The sequence below is a fragment of the Narcine bancroftii genome, chromosome 6 (assembly GCF_036971445.1).
Source record: "Narcine bancroftii isolate sNarBan1 chromosome 6, sNarBan1.hap1, whole genome shotgun sequence".
Classification (NCBI taxonomy): domain Eukaryota; kingdom Metazoa; phylum Chordata; class Chondrichthyes; order Torpediniformes; family Narcinidae; genus Narcine; species Narcine bancroftii.
This window is the reverse complement of record NC_091474.1, coordinates 137,325,558-137,351,554: the sequence shown is the minus strand read 5'-3', so window position 1 is coordinate 137,351,554 and position 25,997 is coordinate 137,325,558. Positions and strand designations below refer to the sequence as shown.

General features: G+C 41.4%; 1 protein-coding gene across 6 annotated transcripts in view; it reads left to right on the top strand.

Moving 5' to 3' along the window:
• The window catches only part of sh3yl1 (SH3 and SYLF domain containing 1), a 190,846-nt gene that overhangs the window by 21,453 nt on the left and 143,396 nt on the right, over positions 1 to 25,997 (top strand). For all 6 annotated transcript variants that reach the window (XM_069886170.1, XM_069886167.1, XM_069886169.1 and 3 more), the window contains exons 2-4: positions 3,091 to 3,198; positions 17,641 to 17,754; positions 19,212 to 19,276. In XM_069886170.1, coding sequence (XP_069742271.1) covers positions 3,091 to 3,198; positions 17,641 to 17,754; positions 19,212 to 19,276 — 287 coding nt within the window. The remainder of the gene's footprint in view (positions 1 to 3,090; positions 3,199 to 17,640; positions 17,755 to 19,211; positions 19,277 to 25,997) is intronic.

Sequence of the window (25,997 nt, the reverse complement as noted above, 5' to 3'; positions counted from 1 at the left end):
TTAGCAACTCCTTCTTCATTAATATAGTTTGAACTACCAAGAATAATTCCACAAAAAAATATAGAAATAAACCAATTTTGTGTTTTTACTAAGTTTTTAAACACACATTTTATTTGAGAGTTTTGTGCTGATTGAGGCAACAAAAAATTTGCTTCCTGAACACTTTTTGGTGTACTTTATGGATTTTGGGCTACTGATCACGAAAATTACTTTAAAATTTTCCAATCACATGGGTTTTTTTTAGATATAACCTGTTGTTGTGATTTTCTCTCAGGTTTTAAGTTAACTAGTGTATTGCCCATAAAGCAAGCTAATTTAGTCAGTCCATGTGTACCTGGGCATGCACTCCGTGCAGGTGTTATGCAAATGTTACCTTAGGCGTGGTCATGCTTCATCAGGATGCCGAAAAGCTATAAAAGCAGCTCACTTTTAAGATGATGTGCATTGCATTGATATAGATTTAATGCATGTTGATGCAAATGTTCTTCAGGCAATAATATAGTGAGTGCACTTAATAATAGCATTTATTGTCTTCAGGAAGATTCAGTACAGCAGAAATGTCTCATCAAGGTCACAATAGCTGCGATGCATTCTGTTATATACTTAAGGCTCAAAGTCGCAGCATGACTGCACTTATTAAGAAAGCTTATGAGCTCTACTTCAGTTGTAAAATTGATGACCAAGACAAACTGGATTTCTCCCATTTGTTGTGCAACATGCTCAGTCAACCTAAGAGCTTGGCTCAGAGGTACTTGGAAGTCTTTGATATTTGCAGTCCCAATGATATGTCAAGACTGCGTCCTCACACCAACCCTCTTTTTACTATCTTCTTCAGCATGATACTGAAACAAGCCAATAAAGACCTCAACAATGAAGATGGTGTTTACATCCGGTACCGCACGGATGGCAGTCTCTTCAATTTGAGGCGTCTGCAAGCTCACACCAAGACACAAGAGCAATTTGTCCAAGAACTACTCTTTGCAGACGATGCCGCTTTAGTTGCCCATTCAGAGCCAGCTCTCCAGCGCATGACGTCCTGTTTTGCAGAAACTGCCAAAATGTTTGGCCTGGAAGTCAGCCTGAAGAAAACTGAGGTCATCCATCAGCCAGCTCCTCACCATGACCACCAGCCCCCCCACATCTCCATCGGGCACACTGAACTCAAAATGGTCAACCAGTTTACCTACCTCGGCTGCATCATTTCATCTGATGCAAGGATCGACAACAGACTCGCCAAGGCAAATAGCGCCTTTGGAAGACTACACAAAAGAGTCTGGAAAAACAACCACCTGAAGAAACACACAAAGATCAGCGTGTACAGAGCCTTTGTCATACCCACGCTCCTGTTCGCCTCCGAATCATGGGTCCTCTACCGGCATCACCCACGGCTCCTAGAACACTTCCATCAGCGCTGTCTCCGCTCCATCCTCAACATTCATTGGAATGACTTCATCACCAACATCGAAGTACTCGAGATGGCAGAGTCTGCAAGCATCGAATCCATGCTGCTGAAGACCCAACTGCGCAGGGTGGGTCTCGTCTCCAGAATGGAGGACCACCGCCTTCCCAAGATCGTGTTCTATGGCGAGCTCTCCACTGGCCACCGAGACAGAGGTGCACCAAAGAAGAGGTACAAGGACTGCTTAAAGAAATTTCTTGGTGCCTGCCACATTGACCACCGCCAGGGGGCTGATATCGTTTCCAACCGTGCATCTTGGCGCCTCACAGTTCGGCGGGCAGCAACCTCCTTTGAAGAAGACCGCAGAGCCCACCTCACTGACAAAAGACAAAGGAGGAAAAACCTAATACCCAACCCCAACCAACCAATTTTCCCTTGCAACCGCTGCAATCGTGCCTGCCTGTCCTGCATCGGACTTGTCGGTCACCAACAAGCCTGCAGCAGACGTGGACATACCCTTCCATAAATCTTTGTCCGCGAAGCCAAGCCAAAGATATGGCAAGAACAGAAAGATCATGTGATGGACTGTTACTTCAGTCTGACTGATGTATCTGGCTTTGCTTAAAAATAAGAAAATACGCCAATCTGGTTTCAGCCAGAGACTAGTGTCGTATGACAACAGTTTGCCAGTTTCAAAGCCACAAGAGACATGGAGGCTTGATGGGGCAGATGAAGATGCCACAATGCATGAACCAGATGTTGAACTGATTATGCCTGGTTATCCTCATCTAACAACACAACCAGAATTAAATGATGTGGTCAGGAACATGGGTTTGTCAAAAACAAAAGCAGAAGTACTTTGTTCAAGGCTGCAAGGATGGGGGTTTGCTGACACCCGGTACAAAAAAGTTCTGTCTTTTGGAGCCTTCAAGAACATTTGACAAACTTATTTATGTAGGTTGACAACCTCTGTTTTTGCACTGACATTGATGGGTTGTTTACAGCTTTGAGTTATGTGCATGACCCACAACAATATAGATTCATCAAAGTTAAGCCTAAAAGCTGCCCTATTAGATATTGGCGATGTCCACCCTTTAATACCCATTGGCCATTCAGTACACATGAAAGCAACCTATGATAACATGGAATTGTTGTTGAATACCACAAGTACAACTGGAACATCTGTTGTGATCTAAAAGTATTGGCACTGCTAATAGGAATACAGCTAGGATATACCAGGCACTGTTGTTTGATTTATGAATAGGATAACCGTGAAAAAGAGTCACATTACAGTAAAAAGAACTGGCTGTTCTATAAGCATTTGGTTCCAGGTCAGAAAGGTGTGGCACAAAACAACTTGTTGACCCAACAAAGATAGTTCTGCCCCCTCTTCATATATTACTTCGATTGATTAAAAAATCTGTGAAAGCAATGAACAAGGAAGATTATGGATTTTGCTAATATTTATAGTTTTTACACTCTTTCTCGTTATCTCACTGTATTTTCATTAATGAAATGTTCTACATAATTTGTTTCTTTCTGCGACATTGTCACAGTTCTCTGTAAAACCTGAGAAAAGATCTTGCTTAAATTATATGCCATAAAAAACAGCTCTGATGTATATTTTGCAAAACAAACTAAATTTGTGTATTGCAAATAACATTTTAAAAATCATTACTGTATTGTTCTAGTGAATCCAATTCCGTCAAACCTCAAGTCTGAGGCCAAGAAAGCTGCAAAAATTTTAAGGGAGTTTACAGAAATAACCTCAAGAAATGGACCTGATGTCATCATACCAGGTTAGTAAATAATTTGTGCATTGCTTTCTGTTGTATCTCGCATGTAAATTGCTGCCCAGTAACATTTAAGCACATTTAAAGAAGTGGGGGGGGGGGGGGAGTGGGAGAAATGGCCAAATGCAGACAAATGGGACTTGCTTACGTAACCTGGATGTTGGATGGAATTGGCTCTTTGTTCTGTAAGACTCCATGAATCGATGATTATAAGCAGAGCAGCTTGGGTCCTCTCAACATGATTGTGGGTTGATTGTCTTTTAAATTGAATGCGCATTAGTAATCAGGAACTGGGCAACAAAAATTTACTGGTATTTACTTTTAATAGAAGTCATTTCTGTTAGCTGAGGAAAAGAACCAATGCAACTGGTTTAAGTGTTCTTAAGGTTGTTGAAGATTCATCAAGACTTTAGAATTGGGTTCACAGGGACTTCTGTTAGAGATTAAAAGATGATGAAACATTCCTAATGAAATACCAATATTAAGATGAAATGGAAATTGAACAAATATAACCAAGACTAGATATTTGAAGAATTTTAATTTTTGGGCATTGTCCTAAATATTTAATGAAATTTGATTATTTAAAAAAAATATATATATATGAAAATGACATCCAAATATCAAATAATTCAACATTTATTTTAATAATTGAAGGAATAATCTCTACTTAGCCCTAATCCTCCATTTGAAAAGTAGGAAAGATGGTAAAAAATTGAGAGAAATAGGATCTTGGGTTAAAAATTTGCAAATAACATATGTAGCCTGGAATAGGTCAGTAAAATATCAATAAATTATACCAGGGAAATCTATACAATTCTGTACTGATGTCAGGAACGTTTTGCAAGGGTAATTAGTAGATAGATAGCCTATCTTCTTCTTCTTTGGCTTGGCTTCGCGGACGAAGATTTATGGAGGGGGTAAAAGTCCACGTCAGCTGCAGGCTCGTTTGTGGCTGACAAGTCCGATGCGGGACAGGCAGACACGGTTGCAGCGGAAAATTGGTTGGTTGGGGTTGGGTGTTGGGTTTTTCCTCCTTTGCCTTTTGTCAGTGAGGTGGGCTCTGCGGTCTTCTTCAAAGGAGGTTGCTGCCCGCCAAACTGTGAGGCGCCAAGATGCACGGTTTGAGGCGATATCAGCCCACTGGCGGTGGACAATGTGGCAGGCACCAAGAGATTTCTTTAGGCAATCCTTGTACCTTTTCTTTGGTGCACCTCTGTCACGGTGGCCAGTGGAGAGCTCGCCATATAACACGATCTTGGGAAGGCGATGGTCCTCCATTCTGGAGACGTGACCCACCCAGCGCAGCTGGATCTTCAGCAGCGTGGACTCGATGCTGTCGACCTCTGCCAACTCGAGTACTTCGACGTTAGGGATGAAAGCGCTCCAATGGATGTTGAGGATGGAGCGGAGACAACGCTGGTGGAAGCGTTCTAGGAGCCGTAGGTGATGCCGGTAGAGGACCCATGATTCGGAGCCGAACAGGAGTGTGGGTGTGACAACGGCTCTGTATACGCTTAGCTTTGTGAGGTTTTTCAGTTGGTTGTTTTTCCAGACTCTTTTGTGTAGTCTTCCAAAGGCGCTATTTGCCTTGGCGAGTCTGTTGTCTATCTCATTGTCGATCCTTGCATCTGATGAAATGGTGCAGCCGAGATAGGTAAACTGGTTGACCATTTTGAGTTTTGTGTGCCCGATGGAGATGTGGGGGGGCTGGTAGTCATGGTGGGGAGCTGGCTGATGGAGGGCCTCAGTTTTCTTCAGGCTGACTTCCAGGCCAAACATTTTGGCAGTTTCCGCAAAGCAGGACGTCAAGCGCTGAAGAGCTGGCTCTGAATGGGCAACTAAAGCGGCATCGTCTGCAAAGAGTAGTTCACGGACAAGTTTCTCTTGTGTCTTGGTGTGAGTTTGCAGGCGCCACAGATTGAAGAGACTGCCATCCGTGCGGTACCGGATGTAAACATCGTCTTCACTGTTGAGGTCTTTCATGGCTTGGTTCAGCATCATGCTGAAGAAGATTGAAAAAAGGGTTGGTGCGAGAACGCAGCCTTGCTTCACGCCATTGTTAATGGAGAAGGGTTCAGAGAGCTCATTGCTGTATCTGACCCGACCTTGTTGGTTTTCGTGCAGTTGGATAATCATGTTGAGGAACTTTGGGGGACATCCGATGCGCTCTAGTATTTGCCAAAGCCCTTTCCTGCTCACGGTGTCGAAGGCTTTGGTGAGGTCAACAAAGGTGATGTAGAGTCCTTTGTTTTGTTCTCTGCACTTTTCTTGGATAGCCTATAAACACAGTGTTTCTTCATATTGCATGTCTTCTTGCATTCACTATGTAATAACTACAAATCAGAAAATAATGGGAGGTGGCAGTATTGCTATCTTAAATATTAATATTTTTTGTTCCTTTCAGTGGTAACGTAACCATTGGCTTATGAAAATACAGTATCATCCTGCTCAAAGCCTGTGAATTTTTTTTGTGGTATGTTAGTTGCTTTCTCATTAGTCTTTTAGAGCGTCACTCATGACTGCTCAGCTAGCTAAGAAAAAGACTTAAAATTAACATTCTGAAAATATTTTACAGTTATAAATATGAGAAAATATATTTATAATTTTAAAGTCTATTATTCTGCAAAATATTTCTGAGGAAATTGGAATATTTTGGTCTAGAGACTTAAATTTGTAGTATCATTAAAGACGTGCAGCATTGGAACAAGTAATTCAGCCCAAGATTCCACTTTGCTGACACCATTTGTTGTCCTGCTGCTTTGGTTCCAAATCCTCTGTCACTCATTTAAACCCCCGAATAGCATGAGTGCCAGGTTCCATCCTTCTTGTACAGGTCTCACCTGCTCTAATGAGAGCCCAGTGAGGTTGTGAGGTGTGATTAATTTAAGATAGTCATTGAGAGATCCAAACCAGAAACAGGCCTATCATCCCAGAATCCATGTTGGTCAAAAAAAGTCTTTACAGTTATCCAATACTAAGTCATGCATTCTTCCCCTGATCCCATGAACACTCCCAGATTCTGCCATATTCAGCCAGGGCAGTCAATGACAGCCAATTAACCCCTCCCTGCTGAGCCTCCAACCTAATCCTGGTGCCAATGACTTGGCTGATGCACCTTTCTGATAGGTCATTCCCATCCACCTGTGACACAATCCCATTAAAAAAATAATCAAAATTGTATTTCTGTTACTGGGGGGGATTGGTACAGGGGAAAACTTTACTGTATGCCTTCTCCCTTTACATTTTACTCATGGTCATCCAATTGCCTATAGACTGTATCTTTCACTATAACTGCAGTCTATAATCTTCTCTGCCTGTCAAATGATCCTGTGTTATCCAACACCAGCTTAATAGATTTGTTGAAGAGCTACAGCTGGACATACTTCACACTGGAAATCTTCCTGATGTCCCACATCCTCCCAAGAAGAGCAAACCTCTGCCCTAAATGAGTGTCCCATTGCACTCATCTAAATTGCACTGTTGAAAAGCTGGAAGACCTTGCCCGTTCTTACCTAAACCTCTGCTCATTTTCAGGAAATGCAACACTGACCCTCAATTACTGCCAGTCCTGAAATGGCTGCTCCACCATACCTACTCTCCTTTTATTGTCTGTTTTGCCTCAACGAGCCACACAATAGTGAACTCCTCTGCCCAAACCACTCATCTTACCCAAAGCACTTGTCAAACTGGTTCCTGCTGTTTCAAATTTTCATGGTGTCTTTCTGATATCTGCCTACAATCTATTCCCCTATCATGTTAACTGTCAGAAGGTCTGCAATACACCCAGCTTGTTTGTTCTTTTTCCATGTAGCTTTGTTTGAAGAGCCATCCATGTTACTGTCTTTCAATACTGAAGCAATAGTGTCAATGCCTGACAGTGCAATGCCACATCCCCTTTTCTACCCCTTCAGTCTTGCCTGATGAATATTGCCTTGACGTTTTCAGCATCTTTCTTTGGGTGACTTATATTGTTTGGATTACATTAATCAGTTAACATTAAAAAGATGACTGTAGGCTTGGTCCAGTTAGACTTCAAACTTCACATCTTCATTTGAGGACTGGGAACTCAAATATATTTTCAGCAGCTAGATTTTGCCAAGCTCAAGATAGCATTGTTATATAGGCTGAAGGATCAGCTTAAAGGCTTCGGTTAAATATTTCCTGAATAAGATTAATAATAGATATCATTTTGTAAGTATGCACTTTCTCAATGATGCTCATTTGGTTTACTAGCTTGTAAACGTGTAGGTTCTGAGTTATTATTTCAACATGCAATATCACACAGAATGATGATTATTTTGTTCTCTAACTGTCAAGGATACCTGCATTGTTTCGCCAGAGTGATGTGTCAAAGTATAGTTGCTTGGAAACCAAGGCTATCTGTCTCTCACATATCTAATAATGTATCTCTATTGACAGAGGGCAAATGGTGACAACAGGTTCTATTGAGCTTTCTACACTGCACATTATTTTTGAACAGATCCCTAGAACTCAATTTAATTTCTATTGCCGAGATAGCATGATGAAATCCTCCATACTAGACTTGCAAGAATCAAGACTTGGTGTTTGTCAACCTCAGGTTTTGCACTTAAGAAAGGTGTGAAACTTACTTATAGATATTGAAGCAGAAAATGGAGGCTGTTCATGTAATGATGACACATACTCATCGGGGGAAAAGATTAGACAGGAAAGATGATTATTTGATTTCAGAATCCATAATTTCATTGATGTATCTTTGGAGTCCTCACAGCTAATTGATAGTTCAGACAAAAATACATTCCACACCAAAAGGTTTCAAGAATCAAATCAAAAGTAAGTTGGAGACACCACAAAAAAAAATTGTAATATATTCTACACAGAAATCCAATTTTATTCTCATTATCCAAACACAAAATATAAAAGTTGCTGGAAATTAAAATCAGTAAATGCTGAGAAAACTCAACAAATCTTGGAACGTCAACAGTTCTCATCCAAGGATTTATCCAATTGCCATCCTCATTTCTGCATCATAAAGTTTTGTATGTCTTGTCATATTTAAACCTATCTTTTGAGCTCTTGGAGGAAATTGCCAGATCAGGCAGCATCCGTGGGTAGAAATGGTCAGTCAACATTTCGAGTTGGAACTCTTCAACGAAACTAATAAAGGTCCCAACCTGAAATATTGACTGACCATTTCTATCCATGGATGCTGCCTGACCCACTGAATTCATCCAGCAGCTCATTGTTTCCTCAAAATTCCAACATCTGCAACTTTCGCATTTGTCGTTTTCATCCAGTCTTTGCTTCAGCCCCCACAATAGTGGTTAGTACAATGCTATAACAGCACCAGTGACTCAGGTTAAAATCTGGACTGTATAGAAGGAGTTTGTATGTTCTGCCCATGTCTGTATGGGCACATGCTCTGGTTTCCTCCCATGATCCAAAGATGTACAGAGGTTGGGTGTATTTGGGCAGTACAGGTTCTTGGACCAGAAAGGCTTTGCTGTGCTGTGTTTCTAAATTTAAAAAAATCAAATTAATTTGTGCTATGTGACATTCAGATCATTTAGCAACTTATAAATGGGAACTATCTGGAGCATATTTGAAGGGAACCGCATTGTTACGGGAAATTTTAAACTACTTATTGATTGGATGCAATATTTTATGAATGAAGACATAAAATTACTTCATGCAAACAGAGCCTCCAAAGATAGACTCCAGAGATCCGAACACCCAGAAGGTGGTTGAGGCAGGCTGAAGAATGGTTACAGGACTGCCTTGAGTCAGTGGATTGGGCAGTGATCAAGAACTCGTCTGAGGATTTGAATGATTACAGTAGCATTGTTTCAGACTTTCTCAAAACAGCTGTTGATGATGATTCAGAAAGGACAGGGAGGGAGGCAAAAGAGGAGGGGCGTGGCAACGTTGATCAGAAATGGTGTCAAGGCTGTAGAAAAGGTGGACATCATGGAGGAATTGTCTATGGAATCTTTGTGGGTGGAGGTTAGGATCAGGAAGGGGTCAATAACTTTATTGGGTGTTTTTTTATAGGCCGCCCAATAGGAACAGGGAACAGATAGGGAAACAGATCCTGGAAAGATATAATAATAAGAGTTGTTGTGATGGGAGATTTTAATTTCCCAAATATCGTTTGGCATCTTCCTAGAACAATGGGTTTAGATAGGATGGAGTTTGTTAGGTGTGTTCAGGTAGGGTTTCTTGACACAATATGTAGATAAGCCTACAAGAGGAGAGTCTGTACTTGATTTGGTATTGGAAAATGAACTGGTCAGGTGTCAAATCTCTCAGTGGGAGAACATTTTGGAGATGGTAATAATAATTCTATTTCCTTTACAATAGCATTGGGGAGAGATAGGAAGAGACAAATTAGAAAAACTTTTATTAATTAGAGTAATGATGAGGCTATCAGACAAGAAACTGGAAGCTTAAAATGGGAACAGATGTATTCAGGAAAAAGTATGGAAGAAATGTGCCAAATGTTCAGGGGATATTTGAGTAGAGTTTGTTATTCTTGTTCTTTCAAGAAAAACAAGTTTATGTGGGTTTAGCACTTATCCAACTTTATTTTCTTTGACCTGCTTTAGCTGACTTCCAGCGACAACACCTGCAACTCCCATCATATTCAATTTCTAGGTAACTGCATGCATTGCATGCTGGGAAATGTTTTTATTTGCACATAATAACACATCTTTCCCCTTTTTTAAAAAAAAACACAAGCACAATACTATACACAACAAAAGTATCTACATTCCGTGAGCAGTCCCTTTCCACCAGTTGCTTCTGATAACTTCTGGCTTCACGAAGTAATTCTAGTTCATTCAAGGCATCCGCAAAATTCATCTGAAGTTAAGAAATCCATGAAGGGTTTTTTTAAATCTCTTCTTTTTCCTGTTTATAAGCAAATTCACGAACAGTCACCAGTAGCTGTTGATTTTGTTGTTGCAGTTCCTCAACATTATGATAGGTCATTGGATGCTGAGCAATCACTTCAGAGGAACTGCTGATGCATTTTCATGTAAAATATGATTTCCTTGCGCATCTTCTAGTTCCATTAAAAGGACCATATTCTGCTGTGAAAAGTCTGACACTTGCATTTTGTATTTATGATTCTTCCTGTTGAGTAATGAAGCATGCTTATTTGTCTCATCAGTGCATTTTTATAAATGGCAAATTTCCTTCATGGCATCTTCGAATTTAGCTGAGAGATTTTGTACTGATTTATGCACACGTTCACATTCTTCATATTTCAGAAGCAGAACTTTCATCTCCATTTTTTTCACAATTTCATTCAAAAATTTAATCTTTCTTATTTTCCTGTTTTGCCAAAGCAATTGATCTTGGGATTCAACATGCTCATTATACAACTGTGAGCTTCATTCTAGGGTTCACAATCTTGGCCACAGCTGCTGCAGTGGGGGACATAGCTGCCAGTTCCTCCTCGAATAGAGTGGCGTCTCCTTTAAGCTTTGTAGTTGAAAGAAGATGATTTGCATTTTCCACTAGCACCCCCATGTCCTCTGCGGTCAGTATCAGAGGATGACATGTCAGCTGCCTTCAGGAGAGTGAAACCAAGGAAAGCATCAGTTCTGGATGGAGTAACCGGCTGAATACTGAAAACCTCCACTGACCAACTTGCCAGTGTATTCATGATCTCTTTACAGGCTGTGGTACCCATCTGTTTCAAAAAAGCCTCCATCAGACCTGTGCCCAAGAAGAGTGTGGTACAAGAGGCACTATGTTCCTTTTTCTTCATTTTGCACTAATTTATTTATTTTTAAAATGTAATTGATAGCAATATTTGCATTTGTAATGCTGCCGCAAAAAAAATTTCAGGACCTGTTTATGACATTAAATTTTGATTGATTCTAACCTGCTTAAATGACTACCAAGCAGTGGCAGTCACAACTACAGTGAGGAAGTGTTTTGAGAGGCTTGTGTTGAAGCACATCAACTCCTGTCTGATCGATGACATAGATCTGTTCCAATTTGCCTATTGGAGCAACAGGTCTATGGCAGATGCCACATCCCTGGCTTGACACAAAGCTCTAAGTAGCAAAGCCACATAGAGTAAAACACTAAAATGTGCAGACACAGTAATTCTAGTCAAAACACACAAATGCTGGATGAACTCAGCTGGTTTTGCAGCATCCATAGAAGGTAAAGCTGTTTCAGCCTGAGACCTTGCTCAAGGTATGAGTGGAAAAAATACTTGTCTTAATTAAATGCTGGGGGAAGAAGAGGAATACAGACCAACAGAGAAAAGGTCTTAATTTGTTATGATAAGAGAAAAGGTGAGAATTGATTTTGGCTCTATGAAAGGAGTCAGGGAATAGGAGGGAAAAAGAAAGCTAGAGGAAAAGAGATGAGGAAGAAGATGGGAAAGAAAGTTTCCAACAGAAATCTGAGAAGTCAATGTTAATGCTATCCTGTTGGAGAGTGCCCAGAAGATGAGGTGTGGTTTCTCCAATTTGTGGGTATTCTCAGTCTGTCAGCAGATGATGCCATGGACATACATGTCAGCAAGGGAATAGGGTTGGGAATTGAAATGGGTAGCCACTGGGAGATCCACACTATTGTGTTGGACAGAGCTGAGGTGCTCAACAAAGTGATCTCCAATGTAGAGGAGACCACAACAGGAGCACCGGATGCAGTGGATGACCTCTGCAGACTCAGAAGTGGTGTAGCTTCACTTGGAAGGACTGTTTGGGGCCCCGAATGGTAATGAGCAAGGATGTGGGCACAAGTAGAGCATCTCCAGTAGTCACAGGGGGAGATACCAAGGGGGCATTTGGTGTGGAGGGAGGAGTGAATGAGGGAGTCATGGAGAGAGTGGTCCTGCAGAAGGTGGGGAGGAGAGGGAATATGTGACTGATGGTGGGATCTCTTGGTAGATGGCAGGGAAATGGCAGAGGAGGATTTATTGGTATCAGAGACTAGTGGTATGGTAGGTGAGGTCAAGGAGAATCCTGATCTTGTTGCATGTGGGCTGGAGGAAGCTAGGGCAGATGAGGACTGAGTTGTTGGTGGGAGAGGGAAGCCATGCTGTTTGATCTGGTATGAAACATCTTGTCCTGAGAGCAGATGTGACAAAGGTGGAGGAATTGAGAGAAAAGAATTTAATCCTTACATGGTACAGGGGGTGAAGAGGTGTGGTCAAGGTAGCTGTGGGAGTTGGTGGGTTTGTAGAAGCTGTCTGTTGAGCATTTGTCTCCCAAGATGGAAACAGAGAGATGGACCAATTGAATTTGAAGTTGGGGTGGAAGTTGGCAGTAAAGTGAATAAAGTTGACAAGCTCATCATGGATGCACAAAGCAGCAAAAAAAGTAGTCGTCAATGTAGCAGAGAAAGAGTTGAGGGGCCTTGTATACATAGGCAATGTGCAAAGACGTGCGCATTAGGATACTCTTTATCAACTACAGATTGGCATTCAACACCATCATCTCCTCAAAACTGAACAGCAAACTCCAAGCCTTGGCCTCAGTATCCAAATGTGTAATTGGATCATGGATGTCCTCACCTCAAGACCACGATCAGTGAAAAATAATAAGAAAATCTCCTCCACAATTTCCATCAGAACCAGAGCACCACAGGGCATCTTTCTTGGAGCCCCTGCTCTACTCACTTTACACATATGACTGCATGGCTCGGTACAATAATAACACCATCTACAAATTTGCTAACGATACCATAGTACAGGTACATGATCCTTTATCCAGACATCTAAAATCTGGAAAGTTCCAAAATCCGGCAAGTGGAGAGATGTGGCAGAGGGAGTCTGGCGGGGGAGACAGGCAATGCGAGTCGGGCAGGCGACGGGGGGAGACCGGCAGCGCGAGTCGGGCAGGTGGGAGACCGGCAGCGCGAGTCGGGCAGGCGAGGGGTGGTGGCAGGAGACAGCAGGGCGACTGGAAGGAGGTGGGGGTGGATTCAACAGCACAATTCCTGTGGGTTTTAATCTGGCTTTCTGAAAACCAGAAAAATGTGAAATTCAGAACATACTGACCCCCAAGGGTCCAGATAAAGGATCGTGTACCTGTAGTGGGTGGCACAAGCAGATGTGATAAGTTAGCATAAAGGAGGGACATTGAAAATTTGGCTGAATAGTGTACTAACAATAACCTCACACTCAATGTCACAAAAACCAGGGAACTTATTGTGGACCAGAAGGGGGAAAAAACAGAGGTGTACTATCCAGTAATGATCAGAGGTGGAAAGGGTGAGCAAATTTCAATTCCTGGGAGTTGCTATTTTGGAGAACTTTTCCTGGACCCAACCCACAAATGTCATTGTGAAGAAAGCACTTCAGTGCCTCTATTTCCTCAGGTATTTGCAGAGGATTGGCATGATATCAAAAACCTTGGCAAACTACTGTGGATGTACAGTCGAATATGGGGGACCAATACCTCTAAATCAGTAAGCCCTGCAAAAGGTAATGGACACTGCCCAGTACATCGCAGGCAAAACTCTTCCCACCATCTAGAAAATCTACATAGAACACTACCATTTTGAGGGCAGCAGCAATCTCAAGAATCCACACCACCCATGATCTGCTCTGTTCTTGTTGCTGCCATCAGGAAAGGTGCCACAAGACTCAGACTACCAGGTTTAGTATCAGTTGCTTCCCCTCCACCATCAGACTCCAAAACAACAAACTCAGACTCATTTAGGTACTAAACACGTTATTTATCACTTTTTGCACTTTCCTGTTTACATTTCTCTCTTTTGTATACATTTTTTTGACTATAGTTTTTTTTTGCACTCTCATTTAGTGAAAATTCTGCCTGGCCCACAGGAATAAAGAATCTCAGGGTTGTGATGTAATGAATGTTCTGTACTTTGAACTTTGGATGAACCAAACTGGCAAGTGTACTATGGAAGAATTTGTGGATTGCTTATTGGAACAGGTGATTATGGAACTCCCATAATAAGCCTTTTTAGATTTGGCCATAAGGAAAAATTACTGAGATCTGTGGTTGAATAAGACATAGGAGATAGTTAACCACAACATGATGAATTTCAGATGCATTTTGAGGATTAACATCAAAGGATCAAAAGCATTGTCCCCATCTTAATTAAGGGCAATTACATTGGAATTGTCTAAGGTGGAACAGGGAAAGTAAACTCAAGAGACAGGTCAGTAGATGATCTGGCAGATATTCCAACATCTAATCTATAATATTCAGCAGAGATTTATTTTGTTGAGAAAAAGGGATTCCACGAGAAATGTGCAATCTATGGTAAGCAAAGGAGTCAAGGATGATGTTAAATTGAAAAGTAGGGCCTACAAAGTAGCAAGGGTTGATAGTTGCTCAGCACTGGGAAATGTTCAGCTCACAAGGCAGAAAAATAATTTCAAAAGCAGATGAAAACAATGTGTTTATTTTGATGTACAAATGGGAAGAAGGCAGTTCACATTAATATGTGATCTATGGAGAAAGAGGCGGATGAATTAAGAAATGGTAGAGAGGTTATTAATTCTTTGCATCAGTCTTCATCATGGAGGATGCTATTTAAAAAAAAAACTTTAAAAACCAACAGGATATAATGAATGCAGTGGATAGATGGGAACAGGTGTATATTCTACACTTGGATTTCCTGAAGGCATTCGATAAGGTGGTGCATAAAAGACATCCATAAGATAGGGATAGATGGAGGTGGGGGTAAATTGTTTGCATGTACAGAGGATTGGTTAACCAGTAGAAGTCAGAGATATGGGATACATAGGTGTTTCTTTTGACAATCAGTGATGAGTGGAGTGTTGCAGGGATCATGCTAAGCCTGCAACTGTTCACAATATACATTAATTAAAATGATATGGATGGGAAGGGATGGAAGGATATTGTCCTAATGTGGACAAGTGGGACTAGGCCATGTTGTTTTGTATGAATAAGGTGGGCCTATGTCGGTTTTGTATGACTGTGACTTTAAATGTCAATGATTAAATTAAGTTATTTGCATTGCCCAGAGTTTGTCACCAAATTGAGGGCAAACAATGATTGCTATTATAAATATAGAGTATGCTTGTACTCGCTGGAGTTTAGACGATTAAGAAGAGATTTAATAGAAACATTCAAAATTCTTAAGGGATTTGACAGGCTAGATGCAAGAAGATTGTTCCCAATGTTGAGCAAGTCTAGAACCAGGGGTCACAGTTTAAGGATAAAGGGAAAGTCCTTTAGGACTGAGATGAGGAAGAATTTTTTCACTCAGAGGGTGGTGAATTTATGGATTTCTCTGCCACAGGAAGTGATTGAAGCTGGTTCCATAGCTATATTTAAGAGAGAGTTAGATTTAGTACTTGTGACTAGGGGGATCAGGGGGTATGGAGAGAGCTGGAACAGATGCCCTTTATGTGGTCTCCTCCACGTCAGCAAGTCCAAATGTAGACTAGGTAAAGATTTTGTGGATCTTCTCCGCTATGTCTACAATAGCTAACCTTGTCTCCTGTTTGCATCGCATTACAATTCTCTTTCCCATTCTCAAACCAACTTCTCCTGTCAGAATGAAGCCAGATGCACGCTAGAAGAACATTACCTCAGCATTTCCTCAATTGCCTGTAACCCAATAGTATGTATGAACATCAAATTTCCCAATTTCAGATAATTCATAATTCCTGTGCCCCTTTCTCTTTTGATTCCGTCTATCATCCACATGCTATTACCAGATTGTGTATCAGATTCTAGCATCTTCAGCCTCTTGTTTTTCCACTTTTTACCTTCCAGCCTCTCTCAACCTTATTCCCCTTTCCAGCTCCATCTACCTCTTTTTTTCCTCTTGTCTGTTTCTAACTATCACCCACCCACCCACAGACACTGTCTCCCAGTTCCACCCTTACCATTTCCCCATCTGCCTTCAACTGCCCATCATTTCTGTCCTCACCTGGTTCCACCTGTTGCTTGCTAATCTCTGGCTCACCCCTCCTTCTCACCTTGTTATATTGGCTATCCCGCTAGTCTTAGGTCTTGGATGCAATACATCAACTATCCCTTTGCCTCAACAAATACTGCTTGACCTGCAGAATTCCTCAAGCGGTAATACTTACAAGGCAGGGTAGTGGTCAAGATGGTCGATTTCCCAGACTATCTCATTGCACTTCGGGTGTGCTGATCCAGGATACTTGACTGTAAAATTTGTTGTCGTTGGGGACTGAGTTCATGTAATTTAAAATAAAGAGGAAAAAAAGAATTCCTCCAGTGGTTTTTTAAAAAAACTTTTTATGCATGTTCATGATTTTAGGTAAATTAATGCCAATCATCTTGTTGGGGAAAAAATGGAATAATCTGGTGCTGTTTTTCACACACAAACTATATCAGTGGTAATGCAAGTCTAAAATATGGTGAAATTTTCAACTACTTAGGTCTGAACTGTGAGTGTTGTTGTTCTGTCAGAGAAAACATATTTTTAAGACCATGGAACAGTTCAGCACAGGAACAAGTTCTTTGGCCCATGATGCCAGTGTGAACCATGATGTCAAATTAAACCAATTCTGTCTGCCTGCACTTGACCCACATACCTCTATTCTCTGCATATTTGTGTGAAAGCACGAAGTAATAGATACAAGGATTGGACATTCAGAAGCTTGTGTCACTTTGCCTTTCAATTACAGCATAACTGATCATTTACCTCAGTGCTATATTACTGCACTAACCCCGTGCCCTCTAATTCTCTTGCAATTTAAAAATAAAATGACCTTTGTTAAATATATTCAATGACTCCACAGCCTTTTTGTGTAACAAATTTCAAAGATATGCTGCCCTTTTGATGATTTTCATCTTCATCCTGAATGGCCAATCCCTAGTTAAACCACTCAAGCCAAAGGAATACTTCATCCCAGCATCTATATTGTCCAATCACATAAACATACAATACGAGGTGACAATTTTAGAATGTAGTGATGCAATCAGCTTAACCTTTAATTTCACAAATCTGTCATCCCACGGATCAGTGTAATAAACCTTCTCTGCACTCCATCACTTCCAAGAACAGCCTTCTTTGGGGAGGGAGACGAGACATGCACAATGTTCCAGACGTTGTCTCACCAGAGTCCTACATTATTTATGCCAGATGTAATCAAAAGCTAACCTGCATTGCAGTGAGCAGTTTAGAATTAAGGTTGGATCTTTCTGTGCTACTACAAATGAGTGATTTTGAGAGCAATATCTAGGTCATGATAAAAATAATTCATAATTTTCCAAAAAATAATAGGTTTTGATTTCTGATACAATATTCACAAATTGGAAATAGTTTGTTTCCAAAGTAGATATTTCATTTATCATTAATAAAGTGGGAAGTATTTATAAAATTGCATACCACTGCAAGTTTTATGGGTTTCTGTGTGCAGTCCTCTGAGGATCAGTTTATCATTTTGGAAGGTATGAAATTATGTATTTTATGGTGTAATCTAAAATTTCTGATGAGTTCACATTTAATTTTTTGTTCATTTTAAAGCTCACGTGATAGCTAAAGCACAAGGACTTGCTATCCTATCAGTAATTAAAGCTGGATTTTTAGTCACGGCTCGTGGAGGCAGTGGGATCGTATTGTGCCGCCTACCTGATGGAAGTAAGTGTTCGTTATTTCATCCATTTGTAAAATATGCCCTTTTGTTCATTTTTGCTGGTATTTTCTAAAATCATTTACACTTACATACAAAGCAAAATGATAGAAATAAATAGAAAATAATGCTGGGCTATAGAATCTGTTGGACTTTTGTTTGTCATCCTCCAGTCCAGCATACCCTGTATCCCAATGTGTCAGACAGTATGATTTGTTGGGTGCTATGGTTAAAAAATCAATTACGCTGGTTAAAGAATATTTCTTGCCATCACAGACTATATTTTGGAACATTGCTGGGATCAAACATTGATGGGCACAGCCAGTATTTTAGAATTGAGGACTTATTTTTGTCTAGAAACATTTTTTTGTTGCATATCTGAATTTAAGAGAATGTGTGCATTTGCAGTGCACCCAAGTAAAGATAATATTTAATTTAAAATGGCTCCTCTGTTCCTGACTGAGGCTGAGCAAGTGATAAAAACTGTAATTTTCTAACTTTTCACATTGTTAATTCAGCTGTCAATGCAAATATCAAGACATCCTCAACTTTAAGGCAGAGATGACCAAATATCTATGCATAGAATATTGTTATGAGCTTGTATACATTTCTCATTTATAGGCCTTGGGTTTAGGAGATGAAAAACAATGAACGCCATGGCAATTTTAACATTGACTCAGCTGTTACCATACCCTTTTCAGCTCTGTACCTAACAGCTGACTTCAACTCACTGTCTCAGGAATAAAAATGAATGAAAGTAAACATAGGTTAGACATCATTGATTAGCGGTTCCAAAAGTCATTAAAAGCTGAGTTAAAGCCACTAGCCATAAACCATTAGTGATATTTGTTAGTTTAAATGACACTGGGTCCTGGATTTCTGCAAATGTGCTATTAAGCATAAAAGTTGTAGACTTACTGACAGGTTTAGAATGCCAAATCTGTCCAAGACTGAATTTCCCCTGTATGCTATGAAATTGCTTCTCCAGCCAGATGCCAGGTAAATCCTGGCAAAAGATCTGAGACCCTATTAATTTCAATTAGGATTACAGCAATAAGACAAAGGAGATTATTTTCCTAACTTATCTTGCAATTATAAATAATTTTCAGTTTATGAATGATTTTAGTTTAGTTTTTTTTAACTGTTTTATTTGTGACCATCTCAAAATGACAGGGACATTGAAAAGTTATTATGAACTGGAGCTTGGGGCAAGTGCTCTGGCAATTGACAGAACTTTCAAGACAGACTGGAGGGAGCACCATCCCTGCTGCTGCAAGATCATGCTCCTGGAATCCTGGTGGCTTTGAAACTGTCAAACTGGTCCCTGTCCAGACTAACTAATACAGAATTTGGAGAGTTATTCTGAGTGAAGAAACCTGACAAGAAGATGCAGACTTTTGTTTTACCTCAATAATTTTAGTAGCATTTAAGTTACTATGTCTTAATTTATGTTTGTTCCACACAGGATGGTCTGCTCCCTCAGCAATAGGTATTGCTGGTCTTGGTGGTGGTTTTGAAATTGGAATTGAGGTAGGGGATGCTTTTTAAAAAAAAATAAACAGATATGCATACGCTCTACACAAAAAAGTACAGGATAGGTGATTTTATGTAAATAAAAATGTTCAGTTCATGTGTTTCTTGCTCAATGCATAATTAATAAAACTCCTATTTCTAATATCTTTATTCCCTTGTGTCATCTGAATGTCAAACATTATCAATCTTGTGAATTGAGTTTTAAGCTCTCGATGACAAGCAAGCAGTAACTTTTATTTGAACTCTACCTGTTACACCATCAAGCAGGTTTCCTGAACAACATAAATTGTCACTTGAAACAAGATTATGATTATAATTAGTGTATTGTCATGCATTTAAGTACAATGTGTATGTGAACCAAAATTTGTACTTGTTTAAATTATACAGTACAGAAAGAGATACATGCACTAAATATAAAAGATAGATAAATAAATATTCACAGTTCTGTTTAATGCAAGAGGGAAAAAAATGGTCTTTACATGATGCAGAAGTAGTTAATGATTAGCATAGCAAGGGGAGGTTCAAGAGCCTGATAGCCATAGTAATAAAAAATACTGTTCTTGAATCTAGAAATGTTGAACTTCAGACATTAGTAAAGAGAAAAGGTTATGACCAGGGTGATGGGGTTTTTTTATGATATTATGATGTAGGATGCCATTTCAAATAGATGACTTTAGTGGTTGGGAGGTCAGAGCCTGTTGGACTTGGCTATGTTTTCTACTTTCTGAAACCTTTTGCATTCCTGGGCACTTCAATTTATCAAACCAGACAACCATGCAACCTGCCAGTATACTTTCCACAGTATATCTGTCAATGCTTGATAGAGTACTTGAAGACATGCCGAATATCCTGAGATTTCTGAGAAGCTAGAGGTGTTGGTGTGTCTTCTCCACGGTTGCCTCAATGTGCTGGCTGCAGGAGATTCTTTGGCTTGGCTTTGCGGACGAAGATTTATGGAGGGGTAATGTCCACGTTAGCTGCAGGCTCGTTTGTGGCTGACAAGTCCGATGCAGGACAGGCAGACACGGTTGCAGCGGTTGCAAGGGAAAATTGGTTTGATTAAGTAAATACCATAGTACATTGTGAGAGCATATTATTTACACATTCTAGTATCTTAAAATGTTCATCAGAGTTGTACTGTGAATTTGTAGCTCAATTGCTTTGCTTTCAATTAACTTTGATGAAATTTAATGACATAATTTTCCCTCTGAATTGGCAACCTGGTCTCTAATTATAGTAGATAAAAAGACCTGTCTGCACTATTCCACTGTTTTTACTTTTTTCTTGCAGTAACTGCAACAGTAAATATTTATCATCTATATGTCTTTCATATTGATGACTTTTTTCCATATGATAATTTAATGTATACTATTATAGTTGGGTTTTCTTTCAAAAATTACCTATTTGGCTGCAGTAGGCAAGAATTTTGGTATAATGTACATTGTACTTATGTGTATTAATTATCAGGTTCAGAGAATTGTGACTTGATGTGGGGAAAAGGCAGGTAGGTGGAGTTGAGTCAATGATCAGGTCATCCATGATCTTAATGAATGGTGGAGCAGGCTTGATGGCCTATGCATGCTCCTATTCCTATAAATAAGAGGCAGTTGCTTAGAAATTCCAAAGTAGCCAAAAACCTACCAGTTTGAGTTGAGTAATAAGATCATCAGGTGATACAGCATAAAAAAAGAGCATTTGGCTCACCAAGCTCACACTGACCAGTGGCATCATCTGCTTAACTTAAAAAGCACATACGATAAGCTTCAGATGTTTGAGAGCTACAAGACATGGAAAAATATTACATGCACCTTTTTACTCTTAATGCACATTTTGTTACAAAAAAATTATATTAATATTAAGAAATACATTTATTCATATACCTGAATGTAGTTTTTAAACTGCTAATTTGTAATATTTTCAAAAATCTGACTGATTGTTGTGAGTTGTTGAAAATCCAGCTGATATTTTGTCGAGTCTGTACCAATTAGCTCTGCCAGGTGTTGAATTGTCAGGATTGCACAAAGCTTCAACTTCATTACAGAGTACAGTGATTCACAACAGTATGTAATGCTGAAAATTGAGATGAGTTACCCACTGGTTTTCTTCTTCAATTCAGGATATTTTATTTCTAGAACAGGCTTCCAGAACTCAATTGCAGACTTGGATTTATGGGTCAAGATTCTCCTGTGATTCCATGAGTTCCATTTCCATAGCAGATGTATCTGTAACCAGAGTGCCAAGAATTGGACCACCATCATTGATCACATCAACCATGAATGGATTTACATGAAAGATGAAGCAGGGCTTCAGCTTCTGCAAGTCCTCAAATCTGGCTAGGAAATGATCAAGTAGTCATTGTAATTTATCTTTGTATTCTTCCAGTTTGTGGTCTTTTATTTCAATATCAGGGAATTTATTTACTTTCCTTTGGAAATCAGGAAAGTGACTGAAGTTACTTGACAATGTGTCACTTTAAAAAAAAAACCCTCACTTTATTCTGAAAGCTGAATATTGAGTAAGATCAGAAACAATCCTATCCTTCCCTTGGAATGCCAAATTGGGAGTGTGTACATGAACAATGAAGACGCTGTTTACATCCGGTACCGCACGGATGGCAGTCTCTTCAATCTGAGGCGCCTGCAAGCTCACACCAAGACACAAGAGAAACTTGTCCGTGAACTACTCTTTGCAGACGATGCCGCTTTAGTTGCCCATTCAGAGCCAGCTCTTCAGCGCTTGACGTCCTGCTTTGCGGAAACTGCCAAAATGTTTGGCCTGGAAGTCAGCCTGAAGAAAACTGAGGTCCTCCATCAGCCAGCTCCCCACCATGACTACCAGCCCCCCCACATCTCCATCGCGCACACAAAACTCAAAACGGTCAACCAGTTTACCTATCTCGGCTGCACCATTTCATCAGATGCAAGGATCGACAATGAGATAGACAACAGACTCGCCAAGGCAAATAGCGCCTTTGGAAGACTACACAAAAGAGTCTGGAAAAACAACCAACTGAAAAACCTCACAAAGATAAGCGTATACAGAGCCGTTGTCATACCCACACTCCTGTTCGACTCCGAATCATGGGTCCTCTACCGGCACCACCTACGGCTCCTAGAATGCTTCCACCAGCGTTGTCTCCGCTCCATCCTCAACATCCATTGGAGTGCTTACATCCCTAACGTCGAAGTATTCGAGATGGCAGAGGTCGACAGCATCGAGTCCACGCTGCTGAAGATCCAGCTGCGCTGGATGGGTCACGTCTCCAGAATGGAGGACCATCGCCTTCCCAAGATTGTGTTATATGGCGAGCTCTCCACTGGCCACCGTGACAGAGGTGCACCAAAGAAAAGGTACAAGGACTGCCTAAAGAAATCTCTTGGTGCCTGCCACATTGACCACCGCCAGTGGGCTGATAACGCCTCAAACCGTGCATCTTGGCGCCTCACAGTTTGGCGGGCAGCAACCTCCTTTGAAGAAGACCGCAGAGCCCACCTCACTGACAAAAGGCAAAGGAGGAAAAACCCAACACCCAACCCCAACCCACCAATTTTCCCCTGCAACCGCTGCAATCGTGTCTGCCTGTCCCGCATCAGACTTGTCAGCCACAAACGAGCCTGCAGCTGACGTGGACTTTTTACCCCCTCCATAAATCTTCGTCCGCGAAGCCAAGCCAAAGAAAGAAAGATATGATATCGGTAAGGAACATTAGATCTTGCATCCATTCCTCATTTTCCAGATGAGGACAGATTTAAAAAAATAATAATAGGTTCCCCAACAAATCCACAAACCTACTCAAGACATTTCTAGTTGATAGCCACCTCATGCTGCAGCAGAACGAAACATCACTGGAATTATCTTCAAGCTCCAGTTCTTCAATAAGCCTTTTGAACTGTTGATAGGTCTTCCCGAGTAAGTGTATGAAAGTGATAATTTTGAGGATAGATTTCATAACAGAGTTCGGGGCATCAGGAGCTTGGATGGGCAGGTGAGTGGCCAGGGCCAAGGTGAGAGTCCATGGTCGGGAAGTCGGGAGCTCAGATGGGAGGTCAGCTGGGGCAACAGGTGTTCAGATGGTCTCAGCTAACATATTTCCGCGAGCCGCACATTATATGTCAAAGAGCCACAAGTGGTTCACAAGCTGCAGTTTCGCCATCCTTGGTATATAGCTTCCAGCATTTGTTCATGGCCTTGTATGCCTGATTTAATTACTCACCCAGAGAATTTTTGAATCCTGTCAGCCATTCTCCTTTCATCACTCTCCAATGCCTAAATCTGTCTTCAAGTTTTGTTTACCTTTAATTGGGGCACTATCAGTGCCCCTCATAATGTTGTATATCTCAATCATGTCTCCTCTTCATATCCTCCACTCTGAGGAAAGTCGGCTTAGTCTCTCCTCATAATCAAAATGCTCCAGTGAACATCCTGGTAAATTTCCACTCATACATATGGATTCAAACATATCCACAGCTTTTCATTCCAACTTGCCCATGCCCTACCATTTACCATGCAAGTCCAGTCCTGGTTTAACCAATCAAAGCGTAAATCTTCACACTTGTCATAGTTAAATTCCATCTCCTATTCCTGGCCCACTTTTACAGTTCAGCGGGATCCAGTTGTAATCTTAGATAACCTTCTCTGCCCACTAAAACTAATTTTGATGCCATCCACAAAATTACCAACCATGTTTACTACGTTGTCAATCAAGTAGTTAGATGGCAAACAACAGTGGACTCAGCACTGATCCCTGCAGTACACTGTTATTTAAAGGCTTCCAATCTGAGTTACAACTCTCCATTACCTCCATCTCCGAACATCAAGCTCATGCTGTTTCCAATTGGTCAGTTCGCCCTAGATCCCATGAACCTTCTGGGATCTTGTTGACCATTAAGGGGCTCTCTGCATCCTCTCCAGCACTATCACATCTTTCTTTTATTGTAGTGACCTGAATTGTGATATTTAACTGATGTTTTATCAGGGTAGAATGTCTCCTCCTTGCTCTTGTATTTAGGCCCCTAACTGATGAAACTTGGTATCCCATCTGCTACATTATCTCAGCTTTCTCAACTACATTATCTTCTTGTTATACCACCTTCAAAGATCTGTATACTTTCATGACAAGGTCTCTCGGTTCTTCAATACTCTCAGACTTGTCCATCCAAGGTGTATGTCTTAGCCCAAAATGCACCCGCTCACATTTTTCAGGATGAAACTCCATCTACCATTTCTCAGCCCATTTTACCAACACATCAAACATTCCTATAAGCTAACACTATCCTGTACACAGTCAACAATTCCACTATGGCAATTTTTATCAACAATGATGCTGATGGCGAAAATTGAGGTGAGGGCATCAGTTTGGGGTTTTTAGGGGGTGGTGAGACTGAGTCATACATATTTTGGGGTAAGAAGGGGTGGGGTGAGATGGTTCTGGGGTGTATGAGTGTCCTGGGGTGTATGAGTGTCCTGGGGTGTATGAGTGTCCTGGGGTGTATGAGTGTCCTGGGGTGTATGAGTGTCCTGGGGTGTATGAGTGTCCTGGGGTGTATGAGTGTCCTGGGGTGTATGAGTGTCCTGGGGTGTATGAGTGTCCTGGGGTGTATGAGTGTCCTGGGGTGTATGAGTGTCCTGGGGTGTATGAGTGTCCTGGGGTGTATGAGTGTCCTGGGGTGTATGAGTGTCCTGGGGTGTATGAGTGTCCTGGGGTGTATGAGTGTCCTGGGGTGTATGAGTGTCCTGGGGTGTATGAGTGTCCTGGGGTGTATGAGTGTCCTGGGGTGTATGAGTGTCCTGGGGTGTATGAGTGTCCTGGGGTGTATGAGTGTCCTGGGGTGTGTGAGTGAGATGGTTCTGGGGTGTGTGAGTGAGATGGTTCTGGGGTGTGTGAGTGAGATGGTTCTGGGGTGTGTGAGTGAGATGGTTCTGGGGTGTGTGAGTGAGATGGTTCTGGGGTGTGTGAGTGAGATGGTTCTGGGGTGTGTGAGTGAGATGGTTCTGGGGTGTGTGAGTGAGATGGTTCTGGGGTGTGTGAGTGAGATGGTTCTGGGGTGTGTGAGTGAGATGGTTCTGGGGTGTGTGAGTGAGATGGTTCTGGGGTGTGTGAGTGAGATGGTTCTGGGGTGTGTGAGTGAGATGGTTCTGGGGTGTGTGAGTGAGATGGTTCTGGGGTGTGTGAGTGAGATGGTTCTGGGGTGTGTGAGTGAGATGGTTCTGGGGTGTGTGAGTGAGATGGTTCTGGGGTGTGTGAGTGAGATGGCTCTGGGGTGTGTGAGTGAGATGGTTCTGGGGTGTGTGAGTGAGATGGTTCTGGGGTGTGTGAGTGAGATGGTTCTGGGGTGTGTGAGTGAGATGGTTCTGGGGTGTGTGAGTGAGATGGTTCTGGGGTGTGTGAGTGAGATGGTTCTGGGGTGTGTGAGTGAGATGGTTCTGGGGTGTGTGAGTGAGATGGTTCTGGGGTGTGTGAGTGAGATGGTTCTGGGGTGTGTGAGTGAGATGGTTCTGGGGTGTGTGAGTGAGATGGTTCTGGGGTGTGTGAGTGAGATGGTTCTGGGGTGTGTGAGTGAGATGGTTCTGGGGTGTGTGAGTGAGATGGTTCTGGGGTGTGTGAGTGAGATGGTTCTGGGGTGTGTGAGTGAGATGGTTCTGGGGTGTGTGAGTGAGATGGTTCTGGGGTGTGTGAGTGAGATGGTTCTGGGGTGTGTGAGTGAGATGGTTCTGGGGT